General features: G+C 39.0%; 3 protein-coding genes and 1 long non-coding RNA gene across 7 annotated transcripts; all 4 read left to right on the top strand.

The window, feature by feature from the left end:
* Positions 1 to 6501: 6501 nt before the first annotated feature.
* Positions 6502 to 9706, top strand: LOC112285648 (uncharacterized). Of its 3 annotated transcripts, none has more exons than XR_002970761.3 (7): positions 6502 to 6825; positions 7112 to 7163; positions 7344 to 7655; positions 7936 to 8006; positions 8609 to 8845; positions 9097 to 9191; positions 9419 to 9706. XR_002970761.3 is itself a non-coding variant. In XM_024526623.3 (6 exons), the coding sequence occupies exons 1-5, from the start codon at positions 6571 to 6573 to the stop codon at positions 8825 to 8827; spliced, it is 909 nt and encodes a 302-aa protein (XP_024382391.1). In that variant the 5' UTR covers positions 6502 to 6570; the 3' UTR covers positions 8828 to 8845; positions 9097 to 9261. The 3 variants fall into 3 exon arrangements, 1 of the variants encoding a protein (XP_024382391.1); XR_002970762.3 differs by having other exon boundaries at positions 9423 to 9706; XM_024526623.3 differs by lacking the exon at positions 9419 to 9706 and having other exon boundaries at positions 9097 to 9261.
* A 782-nt stretch (positions 9707 to 10488) lies between these two features.
* LOC112285646 (isoamylase 2, chloroplastic) lies at positions 10489 to 18973 on the top strand. Of its 2 annotated transcripts, none has more exons than XM_024526615.3 (24): positions 10489 to 11162; positions 11289 to 11396; positions 11508 to 11593; positions 12008 to 12157; positions 12337 to 12505; positions 12637 to 12738; positions 12980 to 13076; positions 13214 to 13298; positions 13438 to 13571; positions 13778 to 13847; positions 14068 to 14170; positions 14415 to 14530; positions 14665 to 14731; positions 14933 to 15133; positions 15666 to 15790; positions 16138 to 16233; positions 16358 to 16387; positions 16626 to 16689; positions 16933 to 17039; positions 17358 to 17463; positions 17710 to 17789; positions 17979 to 18119; positions 18243 to 18329; positions 18618 to 18973. In XM_024526615.3, the coding sequence occupies exons 1-24, from the start codon at positions 10728 to 10730 to the stop codon at positions 18685 to 18687; spliced, it is 2829 nt and encodes a 942-aa protein (XP_024382383.1). In that variant the 5' UTR covers positions 10489 to 10727; the 3' UTR covers positions 18688 to 18973. The 2 variants fall into 2 exon arrangements, 1 of the variants encoding a protein (XP_024382383.1); XR_002970759.2 differs by having other exon boundaries at positions 10577 to 11162; positions 16913 to 17039.
* A 1850-nt stretch (positions 18974 to 20823) lies between these two features.
* On the top strand, positions 20824 to 21844 carry LOC149988452 (uncharacterized). The gene is made up of 2 exons (XR_016504460.1): positions 20824 to 21038; positions 21331 to 21844. It is a non-coding gene; the product is annotated as an uncharacterized LOC149988452 (long non-coding RNA).
* Positions 21845 to 22028: 184 nt separating this feature from the next.
* LOC112285647 (uncharacterized) lies at positions 22029 to 26186 on the top strand. Its single transcript, XM_090252778.1, has 9 exons — positions 22029 to 22036; positions 22151 to 22337; positions 22489 to 22558; positions 22762 to 22842; positions 23118 to 23202; positions 24182 to 24800; positions 24915 to 25370; positions 25600 to 25689; positions 25818 to 26186. The coding sequence occupies exons 1-9, from the start codon at positions 22029 to 22031 to the stop codon at positions 25947 to 25949; spliced, it is 1728 nt and encodes a 575-aa protein (XP_090108904.1). The 3' UTR covers positions 25950 to 26186.
* Positions 26187 to 27829: the final 1643 nt, after the last annotated feature.

Genomic DNA, 27829 nt, shown 5'->3' on the forward strand with positions numbered 1-27829 from the left:
CTCCATCTTTTTTACACTTATTCTCTTCTTCATGCTCTCAATACAAGCATCAAATTTATGTCAAGAAGATGAGTCTTCTTAAGAGAATATTGGATTCTAGATTACAAGTGAATTGCAAGAAAGCATAATATTATTATAAATAAACTCAAACATAAAATGGCAGTCTAAAAATTATATATAATTTTTAGCTTAATTCCTTTTTTGTACCAAGATGCATCTAATTTCAAGTTCTAATCTCAAATCTTAATTTCTTCTCATTTAAATATCTATAATTCATTTGTTACTAATTTAATTTAGAAAAAGTTTAATTTATTGAGCTTAATTCATCATAAAAATTTTAAAATATCAAAGCCAATAAACAAATTTTAAAGAAACTGAGAGAAAAATGAAAGAAAAATTTAGCTGCTTACAGTAGCTACAACCTTCAAAATCTCCATCTATAAATTATCTTAGATTTCTTTTATTTGAGCTTACTTTATTATACAAAAAGACTTATTGGAAAGCTAATAAAAAGATCTAGTTTTTTTCAAAATCTTAAGAAAAAAAGATGAAAATGCAAAAAATAGCAAAATAAAATCCAAATTAGTCTTGAATTTCATTGTCCAAAAATTCCAATGACTCCCTTTTTATAAATTTGTATGGATCTTCCTTATCATATCTCCCTTTTTTTACTTCCAAAGGCTCATTAGAAAGCTAACAATAAGATATATATTTTTTAAATCTCAAAATAAAATAAAATAAAAATAAAAATAAAAATAAATAGCATAAAAAAACTTGAAGGAGTCTTGAATCTCATCGCTTAAAATTTTCAAAAATTTCCTTCTCTTTGTTACACTAGCCTAAAGAAATCCATTTGATGCCAAAATATCCATTCTAACCTTCCTTCAATATTTACTTTGAACTATTATAAAATCAAATATATATCTTAAAAGATAATACTTTCAAAGCTTGAAAAATATATTAAAGGCAATAGTCTTCTACTTTAAATTCTATTCAAATTTATAAATATTTTATTATTATATTCTTCTCTTTTTAAAAGTAAAATTAATTATCTTTTAAATAGCTTTGATGCACTTAAATTAAGTACATCAAGATACTAGTCAACCTTGTTATTTGTAAAACTTACTTGAATAAGGTACCAATTAAAGTCATAAGTAAAATAAACTACAACCTTTTTCAACTAATAATAAAGAAAGAAATTTATGAGGCTCTAAAAGCTCTTTGTTTGAGTAGGGCTTTAAGAACAAACAATATCTTGATAAAGTTCTATCTTAAATCTTGAGATACTATTAAAGATGACTTATTCAAAACTTACAAAGAGATTCTAGAATAAGGTACTCTCATCAAGAATTTAAACATAAGCTTATTATCTCTCCTATCTAAAGATGGGTGTAAAATGTTGCTTTAAAGCTAGAGATTAATGATTCTTTTGGACAAAATTTAGAAGCTATTAGCTAAGATATTGTCAAGAAGAATTTGTCTTAGCTCAATAATATTATTTGGCCTAATAAAATAAGGTTTATTAAAGGTCACAATATAATTGAAAATATCTTCTTTATATTCAAAATGATAGATTGAATAAAAGAATCTAAACAACTACTAGTGATGATTTGGCTTAATTTTGAAAAAATATATGATTATAATAGAGGCATAATAGAAACAATAGAATTCAACTATCAACCATTAAATTAGGTTAAGATATTATATATCAACTCTTGGCACTCAATAGGTCTAAACAAATTTAATAGTGAACCATTCAAATTTATAAGATCAATTTTTTAGGATTGCGTACTTGCTTTATTTTTTTATTTATTTATTGGTAATTATTTAAGTTATTTATTAGAAAGTAACAAAGGTGTAATAAAACTTAAGCTACTAGAAATTCATTCCAAAATATTCAACCAAGAAATTGTAGATGATTTTTTTTTTGTACCTATCTCGTAATTGGGAAGACTAAAAAAAACAAAGCAAATTCTCATCATTTTTGTCCATGTGATTAGTACACAAATAAATTGACACAAATCAACAGCCATCTTGATGGCTCTTATTCCATTGCTATTGATATAAAAATTAAAAATAATATCCAATTTTTAGTACCAAATAAAAATGATCAACTTATTTGGTTTTATGATTAGTTATAAAGTGCTTGCAGAGGAACATTTCAAAGTGGTACTTTTAATCCTATAAAAAAAGCTTTCTAATTAGAATACTATCCACTTCTTTCTACTTCGATGGGTGCTAATTATAAACCAAATACTTTTGATCTTAGTGAGGTATATAGCCTCATATGGGTTACTATTGTTATAAATAATTAATATGGTAAAGAAACTAATCTATAATTATATCTAGTAAGAAAAGATAATAAAAAAAATTTCCATTCCAAAGTAGCTTGAGACATGATTATATAACCATGCAAATTGAGAGGACTATAGCTCTTTGATTCCAAAATACAAATTCAAGTATTCTTGATCAAACTATTCATCTACAATTTGATGTTAAGGTAAGAGCCATAGAGGTTATTTATATAACACCAAATTTGTTTACATTGGCCAAAAAAAAAGAATCCTTGATAATACTCCTTACTTATATAGAAGTATATGGATGCAAAAAGGCTTCTTTTCAGTTTAAGATCTTTAGAACAAGTACAAAAGGAATTGAAAAAAGCTAGAAGATATCACCAAAATTATAAGAACTAAAGACACAAGATAAAAATAAGTAAAATCATATGCTCTCTTGTTAAAAATTAAAATATAATACAACACCAAGTTTTTGTGGTCTTCAAATAAGTAGTCACAGTTACAAAAAATAGAAATATTGATTAGCTATTCTAAATACAAAGTTTCTATTCTAAAGTCTAATTTTTCTTTGACAATCTATATTACTTTTATTATAGCCCTCCAATGTCATAGTGTAATATAACTAATAGGTGAAAGAGTGTAGAAATTATTATATTATAGAAGATCTTAGTTCAAAATATTATAGCAAATTATCTTAAAAATATAGATAATAGTCAAAAGGGTAGTAAAACTAAAAAGTATTAATATTGTTTTTTACAAAATGGACTTCTATTTATTTTGTAGGGCCATAAATAAGATTAAATAAAATAAATTAGAAAATTAAATCATATATTCATATGTAGGAAAGAATTAAGAATACATTTTAGCAAAATTTGCCTCAAGAAGCCAAGAAATGATATCCAAAGAGGACCAATTGTCAACCTAGGTCAAAATTAGATATCAAGGCATAAAATTACACACCTATGGTGACTCCATGGTTTTTTTGGAGATCAAAGAGTAGAATTTGATGGTAAACTTGATAGAATTTCTATGAGCACTAGTTTTGTATAATTTTGGATTTGTAATGACTTTGTAAGAGTTTTAGAAAGTTAAGATTTTTTCAAATGTCTCAAATTTTTATGAAATAAAAGAGGATTAATATTTTGGATAATTTCAAGAGTTTTGTAGTAGATCTATGGATGAATTTTGTAGATCAATGGTTATAGTTGTGCTTAATATGTGTTAAAAATTTTAGCTTGATCTAAAGGTTGAATTGAAGGTTATTGAAGTTTAAGTGTGTTAAGGTCTCATAAAGTAGAATTTTAGGTCCAGTGAGGATTTCTAAGATTTCTTGCAATCTACTAGTTGGATTGGAGTAAAAGATAAGTGTGTGTGTGGATAGTAGACTTGTTTTTCTGTGTATATGAAAAATTTGAAATCAATTTAATGGTGCAAAAGAGAGATGTTAGCACTAAAAGATCAATATCAAGATTAAAGAAAGAGATTGGCCAACATCCGAGCAAATTTTAGGATTCTTTCTTCTATTTGGTAAATGTGATTGTCTTCAAATTTGTTGTAATTATTCATAACTAAGATATTGAGAGGTGTGTAATTTTTTAAATAAGATCAACTATTTAATCAAAAGATATCAAGGTTTTAAATTATCTTAGGATTTAAGATTTGATTAGGATTTGGTTTAGGGTTTAGGATTTAGTTAGGATTTGAGTATAATTTGGTTTAGGATTTGATTAGGGTTTGATTTAAGGTTTAAGATTTAGAATTTTAACTGAAGTTAAATTAGAACTTATTTGAGATTTATTTAAGATATATTTTGATTATTTTAATATTTTTTAAGGCTTCTTAAGGATTCTCTTAAGATTTATTGTGGATTATCTTTCAACTCTTTTAAGATTTTTTATTATTTCTTTTGTAATTTCTTTAATATTTTTTAAAAATTTGATTAAAGTTTTTTTATTATTATTAAGATTTAATTAGATTTTATTTAATATTCTATTAGAATTATGATTTTGTTATTACAATTTCTATTCTACCTTCTACAATTAGGTGCTTGATGCAATCTCAAACAATGCTTCAAGTAATATGACAATACTACTAATACACACTTTTGGCTTGGATCTCATACAAATCTAAGTTATTATATCATGTGGTAATCTCTATGCCACCATGGTCAACAAGGAATCAAAATATAAAAAAGTTGTTTGGATAATAGATCGTATTTACTATTTATCATTTGATCTATAAGAATATAAATAGAAAAATTTACCATCTCTCTTTTGTATTAAGTTTCTTAATTACTCCACCAAATTAGACTATCACATCTTGAAAATGGATTAATTTGCCAACACTCATCTCTAATTTAAGTAGAAGTATCTTAAACTATTTAACAAAGAAACCAACACATCATTAAAATTCATCTAGGATTCTTAAAAATTAAGCAAACTTCAACATTTTCTATAGCAAATTAATTTTCGAGGCCTACCTATTAAAAAACAAAGTGTAATCGTGAGCCATTCTAGCAAATGTAAGAGCTACCATCAAAAAATTACAGAAATCATAGAGTACTACCTTTGTAAGTGTAGATTGGCATGACTTATTTGGCAATTTTTTGAACTTATTTGAAAGACCAAGGATATGCCATCCACGATATTGTGAAAAGAGATCCTATCAAGAATACCACCTGGTTCTTGCATAGCCAAATTATATTCTCCCACAAACAATTTTCTAGTCTTGTTAAGGATATTTTACAAAGTACAATCTTTTGGGAAATTTGGTGCACTAAGTGTAAGATTATTTTCAATAATATTCTCTATAATTTTAGCCGAGTCTAAAATTTAGCATGGTCTAATATAATATATACTGGGATGGCTAGGAAGAACCATATCCTTAACTACTTTGTTAAGTATGGTGCAAAAAAAATCAAATAATAGTAGATGATTTTACTAATATATAGCAAGAGCAATGATTTTTGTATAAGTAGATTGAGTTTTTTCTAGTAGAGATTGTCATTCTTTATATTCTCTACCAAGTAACCAATAAAGACTTTAGTTTTTTTATTTTTTTTAATTATTAATGAACATCATTTTTTTCAAAAAAGAAAAAATAGAAGAAGAAGTAGTTTATAGAAAAATTTAAGAAGTCATGTTCGAAATGCTTAAAATAACTACAAAAAATAAAAATCAAGATTTTTTGTATGTATATATATATATATATATATATATAATCAAGATATGGGTTGACATATTACTTTACATTGTATCCACAAACCAAGGCTTCCAAAGAAGAGCTTTTCTTCACCAACAGGGAGACCTTAATCAGGCTTTCAAACCATAGCATTTAAAAGTGAGCTTCTAAGTGGAAAATTATTTACTCATGTACTGGTTGTGTATATGCTCATAAGTGTGATAATAATTGTATGTCCATTTTTTCAAAAGATTAATTAATAACCTAATATAAATTAAAAAAACATTTTCACCTACATGAAGAATTTCATTTTCAAATGTAACATACAATAATTTCACACAAAAAAGACATCCGAATTAGGCATTAAAACAGATATTTTACTCAGAGTTGATCATTTGTGATGAGCACTACAATCAAAACCAAACTAAGTTTGTGAATCTAAATAAATTTAAATAAAATTACAAATAAAATTTATTCTTGAAAATAAAATTTAAAAATAAATCATAATTTCATTTACTCATGATGAACAGGAGCCGCATTCAACACTCAATTTCACACACAAAAGAAGAAAGAAAAAAAGAAATCATAAAAAATAAACATAAACCTTAATATATGTAGATTCATTTATACAATGGGGAAAACATAACATAAACTTTAACTTCTATGCATGGGAATCCATTTACTTATTTTAGGTTTTCATGAATAAACATCACTGACATAGATGGTAGTATATGACGCCCATTTTAAAACAAAACTTTTCGACAGAATTTACTTGTAATATCCAATGAGACTATTTCCAGCACAAGGGGAGTTCACACACTTCCCTGTGTGAATGCGACCCTAGAGCCCTTCTCCTAGCGCTGCTTTTACTTTTACTTTTACTTTTTACGGGACTACGATGGCGATTGCTTTGGCGAGGTTGTGGAATTGCTTTTGTGTGCCGCAGCTGCGTCGACGAGAGCGAGCTACTCACCGACCAAGAAGAAAGTAGCAGTAGTAGAAGAATCCAAAGCCAATTCCACTCTCTCTGCAAGGTGCAAGGGGAAGCAAGCAAGCAAGCAGGGTTGAAGAGCTCGGGTTGCTAGATACCGCGATGGCTATGGCGATGGCACTCTCGTGCTGCGCTTTGTCCCCTGTGGTGATGGTGGCGTCGTCGCATCGCCTCAGCTTCTCGCTGTCTCTCTCTCGCTTCAAACCTTCTTCTTCTGTGTCCCCTTCTCGCCATGCTCACCGTTCCTTCACGGGGATTCGTGCCTCCAATTCTTCATCCTCCTCTCCTCCTTCCTCCCCGGAGGTTTACCGCGGCGTTTATGGGCCCTGGTCTGTGGATTCTGCCGACGTTCGCGAGGTGCGCTCTCTCTCCTTGGTCCATCCTTTCTCGTGCTGGCCTCTTCGTGTAGTGTCTGGATGCCACTTGCCTTGGTTGTGCTCAATTTTCTTTACCCGCACTCCCCTGGGTGCTCCAAGGGTGGCTGTCTTGAGATGCTAATGGATTGTATTGAGTTGCTGCGTGAGATGTTCACATGTATTGAAGGAATGAATTGGAGGAGCACCGGTCTTTTGCATTCAGATGCAATGGCAGATTCTTTTGGTGCTGTGTTAAGTGATAATTATAATCTGTCGTGAATTTGCAGGTGGTGCTGTACAGAGCAGGCTTAGTGACAGCGGCCACAACATTCGTAGCAGGTAGCTTAGATTTCTACTACCTGTCTTTTGATGTAGAACAGAACTATACTCTATTCGTTCTGCGAGCATTGTTATCCACGAAAATCAGCTGTCAACGTGCCATATGGTTCATTTCATTCATGACTAGGTGTCATCTTTTTCCTTTTTCCTTTTTTAACTATGAGTGATGTGAATTTGTAGCTGCGTCTACTGCACTACTTCCCGACGACAACGCTGTGAAAAGTTTGATACAAAGCTTGTACGATCCATTGTTCGTAATTGGGGCGGGGGGGCTTGGTGCGTCGCTCTTCCTGATTCATATCTATGTTACCCCTATCAAGCGAACACTTCAAGCGTTATGGGCAGTTGGAGTGTTGGGCTCTCTGGGTATTGCAGTCAACTTTGCTGCACCTGTGAATCAAGGATTAGTGGAATTTGTGCTGAATAATCCTCCAGCGATATGGGCTGTTGGGCCACTCTTTGCATCCTTGACTGGACTTGTTTTTAAGGAAGGCAAGTTACCTATCCTTCTTGAAAAAAAACTTCCTTATCGAATTGGGGTGACAGTTGTGGTTACAGCATAACTTCGTTATCTGTTCTAGCGCAGGTAGAGCATGCTGCCTCTGCTCAAGTCATGGTGTAAAGGAAACTTTTTCTTTAGGTTTTATTTGTTTGTTTGTTTGTTACGACCAACGAGCGTTCAGAGATGTGACGCTGCGCTCGTTGGTTGTAACGCTCTCTTGATGCTAGTGCACCATTCACCAGGATCTTATACCTTTGACGCAAAATGCAGGGCTTTGTTATGGCAAGTTAGAGGCGGCTGCTCTGTTCTTTGTCATCCCTTCGGTGCTGCTCGGTCGCCTTGTAAGTTTCCTGCGCGTCTTTCACATACTCTTAAATGTGGGCGCAATAGGCGTGTCATGCTTAAATGCCTTTGAACATTCAATGTCGGGCTGGTCAAATGTGTATGTCATTAATGAGCAGAGTCTTTGATTTTCGGATCCTGGATGGAGTTTAGTTAGGGTATCATATGCTAGGTTTAGTGCAGTTTTGTGCCTTTTGGATTCAGAGGAGGTATTGCTTGTAACTAATTTTCTTGTTGAGTCACAGAAGCATGGGCTCTGAGATGAAATCATTTGAGAACTTAAACTTCTTCGCGTCTTTAATACATGCTTCTTAAAACTACGGCTCTCTTTGTAAGAGAGCGGGTGGTCTGAGTTTCATATCTGAAGGGTGGCTGTTTGGTACTAGTTCTGAAGGCAAAGCATGTTCGTGCTTTTTCAAGCTTGCGTTGATTCACGCGCTCACCCGGTTTTAAAATGCTAGTCTCCGCTAACAATTCATTTTCTGGCCTAGTGGGTTGTCCTCAGAGTGCTGAGCACTCGTGCTCTGTAGAAAGTTTAGTCGGTCAAGTGCCGCAATGATGTTTTATTTCCTAGCAAGTGCTGATGGAACACACCCTGCAGTCAGGATTGATGGATGACGAGGTACAGCTGGGTCTTCTAGCGGCATGGATGGCTCTCTTCGCAGTCTTCGCATCTCGCAAGTTCACTCAACCCATCAAGGACGACATTGGAGACAAGTCTGTTTTCATGTTCAATGCATTGCCAGAGGATGCAAAGCAAGCTTTGCTGCAGCAGTTACAAGAACAGCAGGCTCCACAACAAGAGGGAAGAGTTGACTAAGGGTCTATGGCCATTCAGGTACTCCGTCAGTTTTGTTCTTTTACCGTCTCTTATGGAACAGAACTTATTATTTAAGCGTTATACGATATATGCTCGTGATTTGTGTCATACTTCAGCACCTTCCTCATGCACAATTTTACTTTCAGCCTGAACATGACTGGGATGTATCCCTCAACCCGAGGAGTTGTCTCTGTTTCACTTTCTGAGATACAATGAGATTTAGAGGTATAAATCATGTTTTAGTTAAAGCATTGCATTGATTTTTGCAGGTGCTTTTGTTTTGAGTGTTAAGACTCGAGAGCAACGTTTGTTGGGAGAACACTCTAGCAATTGGAGACGACGTTAGCAATGGTTTGGGTTGAATGTAGGTACCTTTGTACTCTTATGGCACGGTTTCCTTGATGATCTATCTCATAGTACTCCTGCATTTCCCATGCCTTTGGCAGTTGTTTGCGAAACATAGGGTAGTGGACATACTGTGCATAAAACGAATTATCACAACTTACCCCCTTGGACGATTTTGTATGAACATCCAGTTACAAGTGCCATTTAATCTTTCTATCTGAAGTGTGTGCATGTTGCACCTGACAGGAAGGTCGCTAGGTGATGAGTAGGGGCAGCTCAACTTCAAAATGAAGTGAAAGAATAGATGTTCATGTAAGCTGTAGCAAAATGTAAATTAATGACTTTGTGCAGGTTCATTAGTGGTGAAATGTTTGAATTCAACAATATTAACCGATGTGGCTAATACTGGCGTAAGTGTTGCTGCAGCCTTAGTATTGAACAAATCCCAAAAACACAAGTATAATTGTGATAACATGTGATATTCAAAGTCGAAAATGATAATGTAGAAGTATTGTTTTTGGTTCTTGATGTCAACTTTCTCGTCCTTCCTCTGCATATCCTACAATAACCTCCACCAACACCCCTCTGATGCCCTGTGCTGTTTCCTTTTGTTTTTCGAGGTGCGATTTCTCCCTCAGTTTATCATCTCTCTTGCTCCACATCTATTTCTTTTTAATCACTCCCTATTGTCATTGTTTCATAACAATTCCTATTCATGGATGCTGTTTTCTAGTGACATCGACGAAGATGAAAGGAGCAACATAAATTGAACAAAGAAGAGATGAATTGGGTCCCTGTCCTACTTATAATTCATGGCCCTCTTACCTGGTGGAAAATTCAACAGAGTACTCTAACGAGAATGGGAGGACGTGGGGTTGAGTGTGAATCAATACTGAAATGGAAGAGTTATCAACATCATTAAATCATCTATGAGCAATATTTGGTCTGAACTCCTCATGCTTCCAGACAACGTAATGGTTTTCATGGTATTGAAGAATCCATAATTAGTATCAATGCAATAATTATGTGATTTAGGGATTTTGCAGCAGGGGAGACATTTAAATTTGGAGCACTTGTTATCACCAACAATTGAAAACATTTTAGACGAGTGGATTTGGCAGTATGAATACCCCTCCACAATTATTTCAAAATTTACTTTTCAATTTGCATCCACACACACTTCTACTTTCACACATTTTTCGAATACGAACTTTTAATTTTATCCCAGCCCAAAAAGCTTTCGAACTACTTCGAAACTTACTCCTAATCCCTTAGACTAATTAAGAACTCGTTGAATAACTCTTGTCAGGGTTCACAGCACTGAAGAAACAAGAGCGGTTCTAACACAGAATGAGTTCGTAGACAGCGATGAGAGAGAGGTTCTACGGGAGGGCCCCAAGCTCAGGCGAAGAACAAATCCGACCTTGCCTTGCGAGGTGAAGGCGGTGGGTATTCGGTGATGCGTTGTTGTCGTGGGTGATTGCATTTGTTGTTGTTGTTGTTGTCGTCGTCGTTGCTGTTGTCTTCGTCGTCGACATTTTTGTCGCCGCAGGAAATGAAAGACATAGCTATGGGGACTCTCCTACGGCCCCCTGCTTTTTCTCTCTCCCTCGCTTCAGTCTCTGCCTCCCCATCCGCCCACTCCCTGCCTCTTCCTCTCTTCAAGCCAGCTCCATTGCTCTCGTCCTCGTCCTCGTTCGCATTCCCTACCCGCATCCCTCTCTGTCATCCCTTTTCCTATGATCTCCTCCGTTGCTGCGCTCTCCCCGATGACTCCACTCTGCCCACTCCCACTTCTGCTGCCCCATCCGCTCCCCGCTCGGATTCCGACACCCACCTTTGGGATTCCTTCGTGCAAGCCCACTCCCAGGAATTTCGATTTCGCCACGATGACGACGACATCATGCTTGCCGCGCCACCTCCGCTTCCCCCTCAGGCTCGCCAACCTCAATTGCAGAAGTTTTTGTTCCACGCTCAGCCTCATTGCAAGGTGCTTCAACTAGCTCACGTCACTCCTGTGCTATTGGGGATTTTCGGATGATCTCAGAGAGTGTGAATTGGGCCATGAATTGTGCAGTTGGATAAAATTATTGCACATGTTTGTATACGTGTGCAGGTGGAGGTTGCCGTGAGCAAAGAGGGCGCCGACCATTTCGTTATAGACATTGTCGTCAACACTGGCGATATGTTTCCCAAATCGAATGAGCCTCTCAAATTGCATTGGGTAAGCATGTCCTGTCTGACGACCTTCGCTTCCTCTCTCATCCTCTTTGATTCCGAACGTTGCTCTGACTGAGTTATCTGGGAACACTGTGTATTCTTCGATGGATGGCAGGGGCTCTTCCGATCAGACTCAACGGAGTGGGTTCTACTGGAGCCAGATGAAGCTCCCGGCGGTACGACTGTCATCATGGATGGGGTGTACATATCTAACCTGTCCATCTCGTTATTTTGATCGTTTTGCCGTGCGAGCTATTATGATATAAATTGCCCCAACCCTCCACCATTTGTTATTTTCTACGATTCTTTCGTCACTCTTGAATCACTGGTCGGCGGATGTCGTGGAAAGAAGTCAGCGGCGTGGCAAGCAACGATTGTGTAGAGGCAATGTCTGTTGGTCGATCGGTCCCATTGTGAAGTTTCTAATCAGGCTTGAGTTCAAGAGCGAGATTATGACCGTTACCAAGTTCTAAGTTCATTCTTTACTACGTACTGTCACAGAGAAGCGGGGCCGGAAAGCCTCAGTTTGGCGTCATGGGTGCCTATAAAGTAAAGGCGCATCTTTGTAGATGTTTGTGCTGCACCCTATCTTAAATTTACGCCCGTGATGGACAGGATTGAAGCTATGCAAACGCCATTTGTGGTAGGCTCTCAGGGCAACCAGACACTGAGCTTGACTTTGGATGCGGCAATGGCTCCATTTTTTGTGAATTTTGTACTTCTTCAACCGCCAACCACAGAAGAAGAGGAAAATTTGTGGATCAGGTGAATCAAGGTTGCCCTTTGTTGGATCTTCATAACTTAGAGGCATCTGCTTTTAGTTAGTAATTGTTTTCATACTGCTGAAGCCCTTGACATGAATGAGGGTCTGCAGGCCTTGAGATCAGATGCGACTTGTAGTGGCTCAACTTCCTCAAGGGTACTCTATGTGTGTTTGTGAGCAGAGGAAATCAGGGTTCCAATTTCTGTATTCCTGTCGGAATGAGGAGGGGTCGGCCTGATCCTCTTGGGGTGACGTGGGGGAAAGACGGATCTGTTAATTTTGCACTTTACTCCTTGCATGCGGAGAATGTTGTTCTGTGCCTGTACGAAGCAGACGCCATTGAACCTAGTGTAAGTAGCGCTTCCTTCTCGTTACCTTTTTTGAGAGATCAGTCAAATTCCTCTTTGCAGCTCGATGCTGAAAACAATCTAGCATGTAATGTAGGGCGAAGGATAACGTCTTTCCTTCTTGTACTCCACAGCTCGAAATAGATTTGTATCCGTCTGTACATCGGACTGGTTATGTGTGGCATATTGAGCTTGAGAGCGTGGGATCCTACATACGGTATGGCTATCGCTGTAAGGTACGTGGACATTCGACTCCACTCTTTTCACATGTTTCACGGAAGTAGAAGTTTAGTAACCTCGCATGATATGATGAATATGTTGTGAGGTTGCCAACAGTTCGATAGCATTTCATTCATTGCAACCTTTTCCAATCATTTCTATTTGGAGAACCTCTCTGTATGTGGGAAGTTAGTGCACACATACCAGCCTCATAGTATTATTGCCTTGCATGCTGAAATTAAGAGTCATCTGGTGCAGGGGCAAGTGGGGTGGGAAAGCGGTGGTCGTTTTCATGCTCGAAATGTTCTTCTCGATCCATATGCGAAGTTCATTGCTCCCCACGTTCCAGGGCAAGGTCAAATTGTGTTGCTCCTCTTTTGAATTCCATGTGTTATTGTTAACCTTCTTGGGAGACCTTGGTCTGGTGGTTGTTAACTTAGTCATTTAATCCATTCTGATGGATCTTAGAACCTTCTCTTTTCATGTTAACAGAAGAGCTTCCATCGCCTGCTCCCGTGCTTGGTTGGCTTCTCAAAGGTGGTGTACCATTCGATTGGGAGGGTGACGCACCTCCTCGGTGATTCCTTCTTAGACACTCCTTTTGTTCATCTTTTCTGACTACTCCACCACCTTCATTTTCAAGACCAAGTTTGTTAGTTATTTGTGTTGACCATGCGGTTGTGGTTGTTATTATTGACCATGAACTTTTGTAGCAGAATTCCTTTGGAGACTTTGGTGGCATATCGACTGCATGTGGGAACCTTTACAGGTGAAGCAGAAAATGTTGATGAAACCTCCCGTGGTACTTTTCTGGGAGTACTAGAGAAGATTCCTTACTTGCGAAGCCTGGGTGCGTCCCTTTGCATCCATGAACGGTATCTAATCTCTTGTATTTTGAAAGTGCAGTATGCTTTTAGATCAGTCTTCTTCAATGTTCTGGAAGAAAACTAGAATTATTGAAACTCGTATAATTCTATGAGTCTAGTTCCATATTGTTACCTGCCTGGGGTTTGGACTTCGGTTTTTCCTGGAATTCCTTACCACCGTAATTTGCAGGAGTCAACGCTGTAATTTTGCAACCGATTTTTGCATGGGATGAATCCAAGGGATGCTACTATCCAATTAGGTATTTTCTTATCCACAATGATGGTTTTTGCGAGATGAGGATGCGAGCTGTTTTGTGATTTACGACACTGATCATCGCTTGTTGTTGGATGCCAACTGTGCCCTATTTGTTGGTTGTGGTTAGCATGCAAAGTTTTTGTTACAGCTTCTGTACCGTCTAGTTTTCTATACGTTGAAAGATCAATAATACAGAAGGTGTGTTGCTGTGGCGAATTCCTCAGCTTCTTTTCAGTGATGAGTTGCTATGGCTCTTCCGGCGACAGTCGATCGGCAAGCTTTGCTCTGAAGAAATTGGTGAAAGAACTTCACCGAAATGGCATAGAGGTATTAGTTATTAACGCTAGGCAGATACGTTAGCAAGCGAATGTTGCCATGTTAACCAACTATTATGCAGGAACTTGGCCGATTGTCTCATGTAGAATGTAAGAATCTTAAGAGATGTTTAAAGTTTAGTAAAGATCATTGTGCAACTTATTCCATTTTTTGTAGGAACTTACATATGATTTACTTCAACTTTAGTATCCGGTTTTTGATGTTTGAGATGTGGCCTTTTGATGGCTGTGTTTAGGTGATACTGGATGTAGTGTACAGTCACACAGCAGAGAATGGGGATGATGGGCCTAAACCAACATCGTTCCGTGGCATTGACAACGCGACCTACTACATTTGCGATAAATTTGGCGTGTAGGTTTATTTGAACCTTGCAGTCTTTCTTTAGTTTCAGTAGCATTATTTTAATTCCATTTGAAGATTCTCGTTGCGTGAGAGTAATCTCTGTTATTTATTTAATTGTTTCATTATAAACTTGGCTGATGCAGAGTTGCCAAATCTGATTATGGGACAGAAAATTCCTTTAATTGCAACCATCCAACCGTTCAAAAGCTTGTAAGTTGCTTTCATCACTAGCTTGTTGTGAATTTTCTGTACCTGGATCCAGCAGATGTCAATATTTTGGTTTTGTCTTTGTATAGAGTAGAGTACCAACAGTTACCATGAAGTAGCTACTAAGTATTTTGTGGAATAGCGTATGAGGAGTGTATAATTGTGAAGGGATACATTGGATACATTGGATACATATGGATGCAGATCATGGACAGTCTCCAGTATATTGTGGATGAATTTCACATAGATGGCTTCTGCTTCAAAAACGCTGCATGCCTCATTACAGGACCTCATGGTCAAGGCCTCAGCAGACCTATGTTGGTAGAGTCTATTTCATTTGACTCTGTGCTTGCCAACGTGAAGCTCATCGCTGATCTGTGTTCACCAATTAATGGGGTTTGGAAGGTACACACCTCGCTCTTGTTTCGGATTTTGTGCTGATGGTTATCTTTAGGATCAGCAAAGATAAGAGCTTACAGGTGGTAGTCGTTTCTATAATGCTTCACCATTATCTTCACTGCCCCTAAATGGGATTTTATTATTTTTCAATTGAGAGAAATCGAATTTGGCGGTTTTCCATGGTGAATTGAATGATTAAGCATAACGCTAGAAATTGCTAGAGCTGTACAGAGTTGAAAGAGGTGATCATATCCTTTCAGTATAGAGGACGTGTTCATTTGTGTTCACTACTCGATGTTCAAGACTATGCTACTTGAACATCGAGTAGTGAACGCAAATGAACATGTTCCTTCATACAGAAAGGGCTAGCACTGACATGCAGAGGACTATTGATATAAATGTTAAGAGGGAGCTTTTGCAGGATTTTAACCGATCCCGATAAGGCATGCAAGCGTAAAGGCTTGCGTCAAGCATATCCAGAACTTGAGTACTGTACACAACGTTTAGATTCATAACATCCGGGGTGTAACTGTGACAGGATGTGACATTTCCACACTGGAAAAGGTGGTGTGAGTGGAACACGCAATACAAGATTGATGTGCGTCGTTTTCTGCGGGGAGAGCCTGATCAGCTGAGTAGTTTTGCGACGCGTCTTTGTGGCAGGTGAATCGTCGTTCGATTTCTGTAGACGCAATGTTTAAGGGAAGAAGCTGTATAAACTAGTGTAGGGAAATGTGCAACATCATGCTTTGATGAATCAGGATATGGATATGGATGTGCTATGGAATTGATGTAATCGAGGCTTAAGCAACATTTTTTTTTAGAGATGCGAGTAACGTAGGCCAACTGTGGATGAGTAGTGTGGAGACATGCCGTGTCCCCTCTGTAGTCCTCTTTGGTTTTATAGTATACTACAGGTCCATCTAATCTCTACAACCGCTTGAAACAAAATGCTGAGACATGCTTTGCTATTGCCGAAACTGAATTTGGTATGCTGCTACATCTGGCAGTGGTGATTTATTTGCAGATGGTCGAGGGACCCAGTATTCACTTAACCACATAACATCCCCATATGGCTTCACACTCACTGATTTGGTGAGCTACAGGTACATGTCTGGTTATCCTCCTGATAAATCAGAATGCGAATGTTGAAATTTTGATTTCAATGTGTTCGTCGTCAAATTTTTGATTTGCAACATTGATTTGTTTATTTTTTATGTCCTGTGACAGCGATGAGGAGGGGGATATCAGCGAGTATAGGTATGTGTACATGCCCTATGATTTTAACACCATGCAGCTCTCTTAGGTTACACTAGTGCAGGTGAAAGCAAATGCGCGAAAAGTTTTGGGAGGATACATAGATATTGCTTTTAGGGGGGTGTAGCAGCTGTTGCTGAAGCCTCAACAAAAGACTGGAGTTAAGGAACCTGATGTATCTTTCTTGTTCTAGTAATACACTTTTACCTGTTGAATGAGTATGTGGGTTTGATGGGTGCAGTTGGAATTGTGGGCATGAAGGCCCTACAGATGATCCCTTGGTTATCGAAATACGAGTGAAACAGGTGAATGTCATCTCCAACTCATAGAAATTACCTGTATCATGGTTATGAATTCTCTCATGATTTATTGTGGAAACTCTTTAATTCCCTTTGTACATGATTTTCTCAAGCATGTGTGGTTGTGAAACATGTCACTGTATGGTTATTTTCTTCCAGGAAAAGAGTTGTGTTGCAGCGAAACATTTGAACGTTCAGTATTAGAAGGTCAAGCACTTATTCTAAGCAGATCATATGTGTTGTGACCAGGTTCGCAACTTCCTCACAACGCTGTTTTTGTCTCAAGGAGTTCCTGTTCTCAATATGGGTGATGAGTATGGAAACACCAAGGAAGGTGTCTTGGATGTTGACAACAGGTACGCAGTTTAATTTATGATGGCGTCATGCAGAATGTCCTTTGGTTTTTCGATGTTTGCACCAAGTCGGCATTCTCAAGTGGGTTCAAGAGGGAGCCTATAATAAATTTTCCCTCATACATCTTAGCGTGTGTTGCGGATAATTAATGGCGTTGTCTGGTCTATTCAAGTCCTAGATTGAGTAAAACATAATTCTTAACCTAGTACTAAAACCGACGCTGACCACGAATATTTGTTTGAATTCTGCAATTACGAGATACTTGGCTTTATGCTTGGAAAGACGGACAGCATGTCAAGTATGTGTGTTTGCGGGTGCAGTACATGTTTTCAATGGGAGGCAATGGACTCGGAATTTGGGAAGCAAATTACACATTTGATTAGATCTCTGTTGGCATTGCGCATACGCCGAAGCGATTTGCTACAGGTTAGCATCGGCTTATTTGATCTTGATTGCCCATCGTAGTATATTGGGCAGCAATGGGAAGATCATTTAGGGCTCATATCATTTGCGAAACTTAATGTTGTGGTGCTACGGACATCGCACTACCAGAAGTTTTGGTGTGATGGCTGGGTTCACCACCATGTTAATAGATTTTCCTAGATCATATTACTTGAGCATGGTACCATGTATATGGTTCTCAAAACAGGGCTTATTTGTGGAATTTTACAGGTGAGGGGATTTCTAGACTTGAAAAGACTCACATGGCATGGCTTAAAGCCAGAGCAACCTCTTTGGGAGTGTACAGAGAGGTAGGATTGTTTCTATGATTCTACATCGATGGATGGCTCAACGAAACCAGTACATTCTGTGTATCTATCTGTGACTTGAATGCATCACGAGGTGTGATCAAATGTCTTAATGATGACCTAGTATATGTGGTCATATGCTGAAAGACGTTGTGACTAGGATCTTAACATTGTGTGGTGTGGCCTTGGCAGCAATATTCTAGCGGTCAGTCTGCAGTCAGATATAATGCAACCAAACGCCAACAAATCTCTTGGCGACCTGTACATTGCGTACAATCCTCACCCAGTGTCCATGATGGTGACGGTTCCAGATGCACCAGCAGACATGATTTGGTATGTGTTGATGCACCCTGGTCTCACGTCTGCCACTTCCTCCTTCAACGGAAACTCAAATGGTGATAGCATTTCTCGGCGACTTGGTGATGGTAATGGTGGTGGTGGTGGTGGTGTGTGCAGGCTTCGGATTGCAGACACGAGCCTTCCCTTTCCCGACAACTTCCTCGTCGAAGGCCAGCCCCTCCAGATCGAAGTGGATGCCTCCAGGTCCTTTCCCTCTATCCCGATGATAGTCGTTCGATAGCAGTGATCATTTTCTACATGCAATTGCCGCCACACATCTCGCAAGTCTCTTTGAACTGCCTGTGTTTATTTATAATCACCTGACTGTCTAAAGTTATCCCAAAGACAGATGAACCAGCATGCTGAAATTAAGTAGCGGTGATTTGACTTGTTTTAGAACACCGCTAAGTGGGCACTGTAAAGACTAAAACTTTTAGATTAGTGAATCAGATTGCGTGAGTGATCTAAAGTGCGTTTAACGGTTGTCAGCAGTTATGTTTACGACCTGCATCCTTACAGTTCGGTGATCCTGGAGGCTCGTGCTGGTGCGGGGCCTCAGTGAAATTTTCATCACATGCATTCTCTCTTGGAGCAGCAGCAGGGTGATTCTACTGAGATTCTGCAGCTCTTGATACTGGGTAGTGAAGGCTTTATCACCTAAATGTAGGAGTAATCATGGTTGACAGTGATGGACATGAGACTTGCGGGTGATGCAGTGAAGATAGCGACTTAGGCACTAGAGAGGGACCGGAACTGGTTTGCACGAAAGTCTATCGGGAGGTGTATTGTATGTCAATGCTATCTAAACCTGACAAATATATCGTCGGAGATGTCCATGATACTATGTACCATACAGTGCAGAGAGTGTGAGAAATGGCTCAAAGATATTTCTAACAACGTTGGTCCGTCTTCCTCAATTACAGCACTAGAGTCGCAGCTGCTCCCAGAAGCGGAAATCTGACGGCTGCCGGTATTTTTTTTAATGATACAGCTAGCGTTTGTCTTCAAAAGGGAGCATGAGGTTCCCGCAAATAATCTATCGGCATCCATAAATGGGACATTCATAGCCCCACAAATCCACTTCATGTTACATCTTTCCCTCATGGGGCCCTACTGGTCTTGGTCTGGACTATCCCTTAGCCTGACTGCGTAGAAAGCGGAGGCCACTCAGGCTGATTCTTCTGGTTGTTGCACTGTCGTCCAATCTGCCCACCACCTGCAGACCTTGCAGCTGCGACGCATTTGTGAGAAGTAATTAGATACGGTTGGTAGAGATGCAGCATCTAATAATCATACTCCAACTTCGTGAAGTGTGAGATTGCCATCGTGCATGTTGGTCTAGGCCGCATGAAAGAGGCTTCGCCCTTCGCAAAGATGCACTATCAGAGGAGAGCCCGTCAAGCAGGTGTTACATGTTCTCCAACAACGCCCCCACCGAAGGTGTGGGCACAGTGACAACTTCGATCCGTAGCGACTCAGTCCTTGCAGGAGCAGCACAACCACAATAGACAAGATGCCCCAGATGACGCCTTCTCTCCCCTTTCACTCTCGTGATGATGCCCAAACTGGGTTGCAGCGGGGCAAGCATGGCTAATTGTTGTGACAGTTCCGCGCTGTCACTCCAGGTCCTCACAAAGCCTCGCCGAACTCATCGCCCTGCAGCAGGACTCTATTTTTTAGCGATTCCTACATCGCCAGCAGCGCAATGAATCAAGCAACGTCACGGATCTCTGTTCATGTCACCACGCATGAAATGGCTGCGACGATACTTGTCACTCAGGATCTTGATGTCTAACGTTAAGCTTACGCTGTCCATTCCCATCGCTGACGTCCAACTCCGGCTACCACTGGAGACGTGGGCAACGAGGAGGACTACGGATAGTTCCTCGCCGTCCTCTCCCGGCCCTGCGTGTCAAGTTGTGCATTCGTAACAATTTAGACCATTCCTATCTTGATGCATGGGTGTGATCACCCACAGTCGGGATTAGGCATTGTTTGTACCCAAGTGTCCAATGTCCCAGATGGTGTGTTTCCAGTTTATGATTACTTGGTCCTTCTTCGTTTCTAACAGCAGGGTTACTGGGTCCATCCCATCGCTCATCGACACCTCAGTTCGACAGATTTGGAAACTTTGTCTTCCGCAAATAGGCGCGAACACTGTGAGTGCATCTTCAAATCTACCAATTGCACTTCCGCATGGGTGTTACTTATCCATCTCCCTCGCATCTGGATCTCAAAGGTAATAGTCTCGGTGTAACGATGGCTTTGGCGCCTCCCCGAGATCTGAAACCCTTGGTCCTCGCTCTCGTTCAGGTAGTTTCATGCCATTGCGCTACCTTGATGGTTCGGAATGCTGGTGATTGGACTCGATAGAAGTTAATAGAGAATTTCAAGCTCTGTTTTCAATTGTGGTTAATTTCGGACAATATCTGAAGGTCCTGGTGACCATATCATGATGACGTAGTTTCGAGTTTGAAGCTGCCGCGTGAAGTATCATGAGGAAGTTTTATGATGTAATTGCGAGCGGCATAGGGGTATATCTTAAGAGAAGTTTGTTTGAATTGAGATGACGTACGGTAGGTTGCTGTCTTACAATGCGTTTGAGAAAGAAGCAGGGTTTTGCAGTAATTACGAGTAGTTGTCATCAATGTGTTGGAGCAATGAAGAAGGTTTTGCAACGCTGACATCTGACATACAGGATGTGGATCAACGATGATTTGTTGACGCTCTAGTTGGGCTTTGTTCGTTGCGATCGAAATTTGTTCTGTTCCGTTTACCCTCTGGACGGGAATTAGAAGTGATTGGATGGGGGGACAACCTGGTCCAGCTATGAATGTCAGTGGCGTGGTGGATGCGGGCAAGTCCGGAAATACTCTGTCTTTGCAGTCAATTACTCCATTGAAGAACGTCCAGGTTCATCCAGACTTCACAGTATTTGACAAATCATTCGCAGAGTTTGCTTGATACGCTTTGTAACTGTTGAAGTTAGGACTGAATGTTGTGCTCCAGGATAGTCTTTGTATAACTTGGGTGTCGATAGTGGGGCTGCATTGCCTTCCGGTACGGAGCGTAGAGCTCTGGTGGAGAATTGAACGCACTTATTTAGCGAATTGTACGTTAGGAATTCAATTTTACTGATTTTAGCGTGATAATTATGTAACATTGGTGACGACTGCATGTGTTTTTTTTGTTTTGCACCTTCCAGGTTGGTATGCAATCTCTCAACCTGAATTAAGATCCAACAGAGGGAGTAATGCAATTACGCTGCTGCAGAGGATTCTTTTCTATGGATCTGATCTCTATAACCACTCATTGTTTCTCCTTCCTCATCTGAGCTCTAATCACTTCAATCGTGCGAAACGAGTGAACAACGGTCTTTTCGCTGTAGTTAGTGCAATTCCGATTCGGGGGAAGTTGATTCTATGTGTAGAACAAATGCTATTTCATTTGAAGGAAACGACTTTTCCTCGACGATTCTGCTCGAAATTTTCTTGGAGTTTAATGTGGATCGATTCCGCAGTAACCTTACCAGCACCCCAGTTGTCAACTTTCTGTAGACTAATCACTGGTTTCCTTATTTGTTGTGAAGCGCAAGGCTGGTGGTTTTTCTTATTTGGAGCAAGTTACAGTTCGTCAAAAACATTTACATAGCTCGAATCTAGATAATTGTCTATTACACTTTGATCTTATTTTAAAGATAATTCCACGCTTTAAGGACCTACTTTTGTGTTTGATTATACGTAATGTTTGGCGGAGCTCTTACTCCATGCAACTGATTAAATCAATTATTTTTACGTGTTTCTTGAATTTTTTTGTGAATTTTATGGTCTCGCACTGAGTCCCGTTCAGAGTTATTCAGCTTGATCAACATACTCAATTGCTTTCGTCCAGACTACTAGAAACATGGAAATGTGTCAGATAGACTCTAATTCAGAATTACATATATATATGTATATATATATATATATATATATATCACTGGCACCGAGAAAGTCTAGGACTCAGGTTGTCAAACGTCTCTAAAGACTTTCACAGGGTCAAGGCTCTTGGCTGTCAGGAAATGCAAAGAAGTCGACTATTCGAAGTGGAGTTCCAGATTCGTTTCAGGTTGTATTTGTGAAAGATAACGTGTCAGTGCATCCAGCTGAGTGCGCTAATGAACGCGTTAGCGGTCGTCTGCGACTCATAAAGCAGGGGACTACAGTCTTCATGGTAGTGGAAGAAGTTCTACGTGATCTCTGTACATCTTGGGACTTGACTATTGTATTTGAAATCAATTGCATTATTTTCATGTGGCAATTTTGAACTCGGTTCCTTGCATGTCTGTTTGGGTTCGCTCTAAATAATACCCTGTATTTTGTAGACATGGATTCCATATGCCATCGAAGTTTTCGGGGGACATGGATCCTCAGTTGTGAAATCAGCAGAGAAAGGTGTGCATAGGGTCTGAAGAGAATAATCTTTGGTTATACTGTGATTCAGCATGCCGCGTATTCTCTCGGATTCTAGAAAGTGGGGTCTTTGTTGCATCTAGATTGACACATGAAAATAATTTTGACTTAAAATAGGGAAAATATTTGAATGGGTTTGCTTGGGTACTTCCGAGCCTGTGGGAATTTGTACACCATTCTTGCAGTTTTGCTGTCAGAGATGTGGTCGATACGTCGTCATTCTCCACCTGCAGGGTTGCAGCATATTATAATCGTTCTCACCTCAGGTATTCACTTCTTATTTCTGATGTTGAATTACTAGTTGTAACTGGTGGTGCAAGTACACGGGGTGAGTGGCTTTACAATGTCGATAATCACTTAGACATGTGCATGATTTGTGTGTCTTGGCGTGTTGCTATGTTCCACCCGTGTGACCAGTCGTGCAAACTTAGTTGTAGTAATGTGCGTTATTGACAACTTTGGTTTTAGCATAACTGCTGCTGATTTCGCAGGGGTCGTACGTTGTTGTCTAAGCATTGATGACATTGAGTCCACTGTGCAGGTCTTTCACTACCACCCTTGTACTTTCCTTTTAGCGGAGTGGAGGAGTTCTTACTGACACTTGGAAATCACGCTTCGCTTGTGAGGTGAGTAATGCAGTTGGTTGGCATCATGGAATGTGAGTAAAAGACGATGACCCTGGCAAGGTTTCAACTTATGTTTGGAAGCAATACCTGGTCTATTACTATAGCCCCGTTAACCTGCAAACATCTTACAGGCCTCTACTCGTAACTTAGTATGGGATACAAGAAAAGAAACAGGGTGGAATTTTCATTTAATTTAATTTTTATTTGTTATTGGTTAACAACAACAACAATAACAATAGTAATAATTTTACTACCTTAACGCCAAGAATATTGGAATTATGCGCACACAAAGGTTTATTAACAGAAGGTTGTGAATATTTGGGTATGTGGAAAGCCTTCTGGTATTTACCTTGTGATGGTGTTTCAAATGTTGCGACATCTTTGTTATTATGATTACTATCATTACTACCATTAGTACTATTGTTACCACTATTACCATGATTTTTTTATATAAACAAATCGGCAATTGCAGATCAAGAGATGGTTCAATTGTATGTTTTGTGAACAATGTTCGGGACGACTTTCAGGTTAATGTTATATTGTTATTTGGCTTGTCAATCCGGAGGTCGATTTAATTTGAAATATTCATTCACGTGTCATATTCAATTTTGGTTCTGTAAATTTAGAACTTGACATCAAGACTTAGTGGGGTTTTTCTTCCATTTGTTTGTCAAAGAATTGCGTGTTAAATTCTGCACGTATACCATTAACAAGATAGCACCATATTCGACGGTTTTGGTGTGTCAGGAGTCTTACGTCACTTCAGCAGGTTCTCCAATTGTCCCGAGGAAGGATGAAATTATTCAGCAAGTGACTTAGGATAGGACCACTAGCAGTAGCATGCAGACTTATATGTACCAACTAAGTCATAATATGTGGTAATTTCTTCTATATAATTTGTAAGACTGAAGTCGTCGTAGCTGCATTGTGTTGTGGCTGCTGAGAACATGACTTTAATACAGATGTCTTCTTTGTACAGGAGGAGGAGAAGAAGAGGGCCATTCCAGAGAGTCGATTTAGTCCTATCTCCTGTTGATATAACTCCCGTCTTTCAAAGTGATTTAGTCCTATCCCCTGCTGATAATTCTCTAGCCATACCGCATAACAAGCCTGTTCATCCTTGTGTTGCACCTGAGCAGTATAACGGTTCAGCTCCCTCTAGGACTGTGAAGGGAGTTGTACATTCATCACCAGCCAATGGCCAGGATGTGTCATTGTCGCAGAGCCCATTGTCAAGGGGACTGCATAACGATGAGGCCCACTTGAAGCTACACGGACTTCAATGTAGAGGCAGTTTAAGGGAGTGTGTGGCCCTACCGCTAAATTGGCGTTATAAATTGCATCTCACTTATTTGAGTAGTTATAGAGGAGACTTGGCCCGCAGGAGATGGGAGTGGTGGTCAGGAATTTCTTCATCAATAGAAATGGTCACTGGTATTCTAATTCATGTAATTTGTTCGTTGCTCACCCCAGATCTTCTATTTCATCTGATGATAGACACACGCCTCACTTATAAGGCCCTGAATGCTATCAAGTATATTGATAAGTTGGAGTTCTTCCAGCATGTGACTAGTGGAGATATCTGCAACTACTTAAAGGTAAGTTTGATGATATTATCTTTTTATTATTATTGACACATTTTCGTGTGTTCCTTAAGAGTTAATTTTATAGTGAAATTTCCTGTGACATGCATACTTACATTGATTTATCAGACTTTTTTCAGCAAAATAATTCAGAATAGACAAGAGTGGCAGCGGATCGATGGTTCATCTTCAGGTGCGTCGTTGGAGAATGCCTTACCGTTGGCTACCTCCATTATACCGCCATACGAGCAGCAACCCAGTGCACTTCAGCAGTATGCCGTCCACAATGTGCAACCATTGGCTCGTTTCACGACAATGCTGTATGAGCCGCGGTCTAGTGTTTCGCAACAGAATGGCAGTCCGAGGTTGCCTAATATTTCAAAGCAGAAGGTCAAGCGGAGGCGGTCTGATATTTTACAGCAGAACATTTACTTGGGGCGCTTTCTTGCTTCGCAGCAGAATTCTAATTGGAGAAAGCTTGACGTTTCACCGATGGAAGCCAACCAGGCGAAGTCTGATGTTTTACAGCAGAATGCTAATCATGGATGGGTTGAATATCCTTCACAGGAAAACGTTCCTAAGGGGGTAAGCTACCTCGCATGGAACTTTTGCAAAGTGCAGCAGATTTTACTTGGATTTAGTCTAACCTGTTACATAGCACCGCTATGATCAGAGGGGCGTGAGACGGTGGGTACAAAGGTCCGCTCGAGAGGCTTTGAGGCTAGTGTTCGAGGAGTGGGGATGTAGGTAGGTCACTCTGAACGAGACTGTCGCTCTAGCTGCCCGATTCAGTGGGGACCCAGATGCTGTGCAGATCCAGCAGTTGTTTCGCAACTGGGCTCAGCAAAAACGTCGGCTAGACAGGGCTCAAAATAACTCCCATTCCCCCACAGGACTTGCTCCGGTATGTGTACTTGTTATTCCGAATATGAAATTGACGTTCCTTTGTGAGCATTCGATGATCCTAGAGTTCTTTTGGCCATCGTTGGTAGATCCTTAACGAACTTACTCATGTTTCTCCTTTTTATGTAGGAGGATGGAGGAGTTCGACGGACTAGAGAGGTCACAGAAGCTGCAAGTCAAGTTAGATCGAAGACTCATTCTCTCGGTCCTGCCCTTGGTGTGACGTCACAACATCCAGAATCCAAACCCACTATCATGTAGATGATGCCCCCAGTGCCCCCTGCCTTGGAGCCTTCGGGCCATGAACTTTGACGAATGCGAGGCAGCATTAAAGCTCGGGGCTTTGGTGCCGCTCGTGAGGTTTCTCTCTGGCGACGACAGACCAGGCAACAATAATGTCCGCCACTGGTTTCTGTACATTAATGTGACTTATATTTTTTATCTTCCTGTTCATGTTTTTCTTTCTAATACCACACATGTCTTAATATATTTGTCTCAGGAATATGCTAGGGTCGTCGTCACCGTGCTTTGGCGTTTTCTCAGTGTTGTATTTAGGATCAAGTCCTCGAAATGTTTCCTGAATGTTTTATTCATGCGTGGCTTGTTACCTGGCAGTTGATTCCATAGCCTTTTGAGTCTGTCAGCCTCAGGAACATGTATTTGCCTATCTTAATCCAACTCCCTGGTATTGTTTCATGTAGCGACTACATTCTCTTTGACAGCTTGTTTTGTAAATGGACGTTTTCATTGCCGACTCTGGAGCACTTGTTAAACTGCTACGCTTTCATCACAAAGTGGATCTCCACTCCAGCTTCAAGGCTTGATGAAGCTTTGGTGATTGTTTTTACTGGGGTTTTTGTGGAATCTCTCAACAATTGGGATGGCCTTTGTAAAGTGGCATGTAATTATCTGGATTAATTGAGGGTGTAGGGTTGGTTGAGAGGTTTCTGACCGTGCAGTTTTTTCTTACCAGAGGTCACATTGCTGGTAGTGTTTTAAGATGCAAACTGGCCACAGGATTTTGTTATTACCCAGGTGCAGGTCTTGTTATTCTCGGGTGAATAAGTTACTTCACTATTAAGATAGTCATCTCAACCAATGCCCCTGAATCAAGGTGTATATCACCCGAACAATTGTTGAGAGGGGACTCATTAATGGTTGTTTGGACTTACTCCATGAAGTTTCAAAAATTAGGCTACAGAGCACAGGTATGGGTAGTAGCTATTCTTGGATGAAGTTCTTGAAGTGATGTCATATTTGGTGCATTTAAATCTTTAGTAGCAATTTAGCAATTAAACAAAAAAATATATATAATCAATAATTACCAAGAGCATCCAAGTGAGAAGTTATTCTTTAAATGACATAGACTAAAGCACAAAGGCAATTAAGTCTAGCCAATGTTCCAACCTAAAACATTGCGTATTTGTGATGTATTTTAAAATCAAAATTTATATAGTAGTAAATTACCAAAAATATCTTTATATTACTCTTTTTTGAATATGTAGTACCATATTAATTACATATTTTAAAGTATAACTATGTAAAGTATAACTATAGTAGTAAATTACCAAAAAGAATCTTTATTCCTAAAGAAGACAACTAGATTATTTATTAACTTATTAAAATTACTAAAAAGATATAGATTTAAAAAAAAAAAAAAAAAAAAAAAAAATCTAATAATTTGTAACTAATGTCCATGTTACTTATGTAAGTAAAAATAAATATAAATAAGTCAAAATAGGTTGTACATATTGGATAGATGAAATCTGCCTTACAAAAATTTGAGAAAGTTTTTTAGACACAAATTAGATATTTAGATTTTTATAGATTGTCACATGACTATTGAAACTTGTCCTAAAAGTTTCTTACTTTTAGAAAGATCTATTGGAAGCAATCTACTACTTGATACTTAGGGCACAAATCTTGTAGTCTTTAGAAAGCTTTCATAAGATCTTATTGGTAGCTAGTATATATGGAAGCAAGAATAAGGCCATCATCAGTCTTATCAATTTCTTTCTTGTATTCTTATCTTAGATCAAGAGTCTCTAATATCTTTATATTTGGTAATAGTTATTCTAGTTTTTTCCTATCTTATATCTATAGTTGCTTTTCTTACTTTCTTGTTTTATCAATGACACATG

This window comes from Physcomitrium patens, chromosome 8, assembly GCF_059467195.1.
Source record: "Physcomitrium patens ecotype Gransden chromosome 8, ASM5946719v1, whole genome shotgun sequence".
NCBI classification, from domain to species: Eukaryota; Viridiplantae; Streptophyta; class Bryopsida; order Funariales; family Funariaceae; genus Physcomitrium; species Physcomitrium patens.

Coding starts and splice junctions, on each gene's coding strand:
- LOC112285648 (XM_024526623.3), top strand. CDS start 6,571: ATGGCTATGGCGATGGCACTCTCGTGCTGCGCTTTGTCCCCTGTGGTG. Junction 7,656..7,935: donor TGGACTTGTTTTTAAGGAAG/GCAAGTTACCTA, acceptor CGCAAAATGCAG/GGCTTTGTTATGGCAAGTTA. Junction 8,007..8,608: donor CGGTGCTGCTCGGTCGCCTT/GTAAGTTTCCTG, acceptor CACACCCTGCAG/TCAGGATTGATGGATGACGA.
- LOC112285647 (XM_090252778.1), top strand. Junction 24,801..24,914: donor ATATCTGCAACTACTTAAAG/GTAAGTTTGATG, acceptor TTGATTTATCAG/ACTTTTTTCAGCAAAATAAT. Junction 25,371..25,599: donor AGGAAAACGTTCCTAAGGGG/GTAAGCTACCTC, acceptor GATGCTGTGCAG/ATCCAGCAGTTGTTTCGCAA.
- LOC112285646 (XM_024526615.3), top strand. CDS start 10,728: ATGAAAGACATAGCTATGGGGACTCTCCTACGGCCCCCTGCTTTTTCT. Junction 11,163..11,288: donor ACGCTCAGCCTCATTGCAAG/GTGCTTCAACTA, acceptor ATACGTGTGCAG/GTGGAGGTTGCCGTGAGCAA. Junction 13,848..14,067: donor GGATGCTACTATCCAATTAG/GTATTTTCTTAT, acceptor CGAATTCCTCAG/CTTCTTTTCAGTGATGAGTT.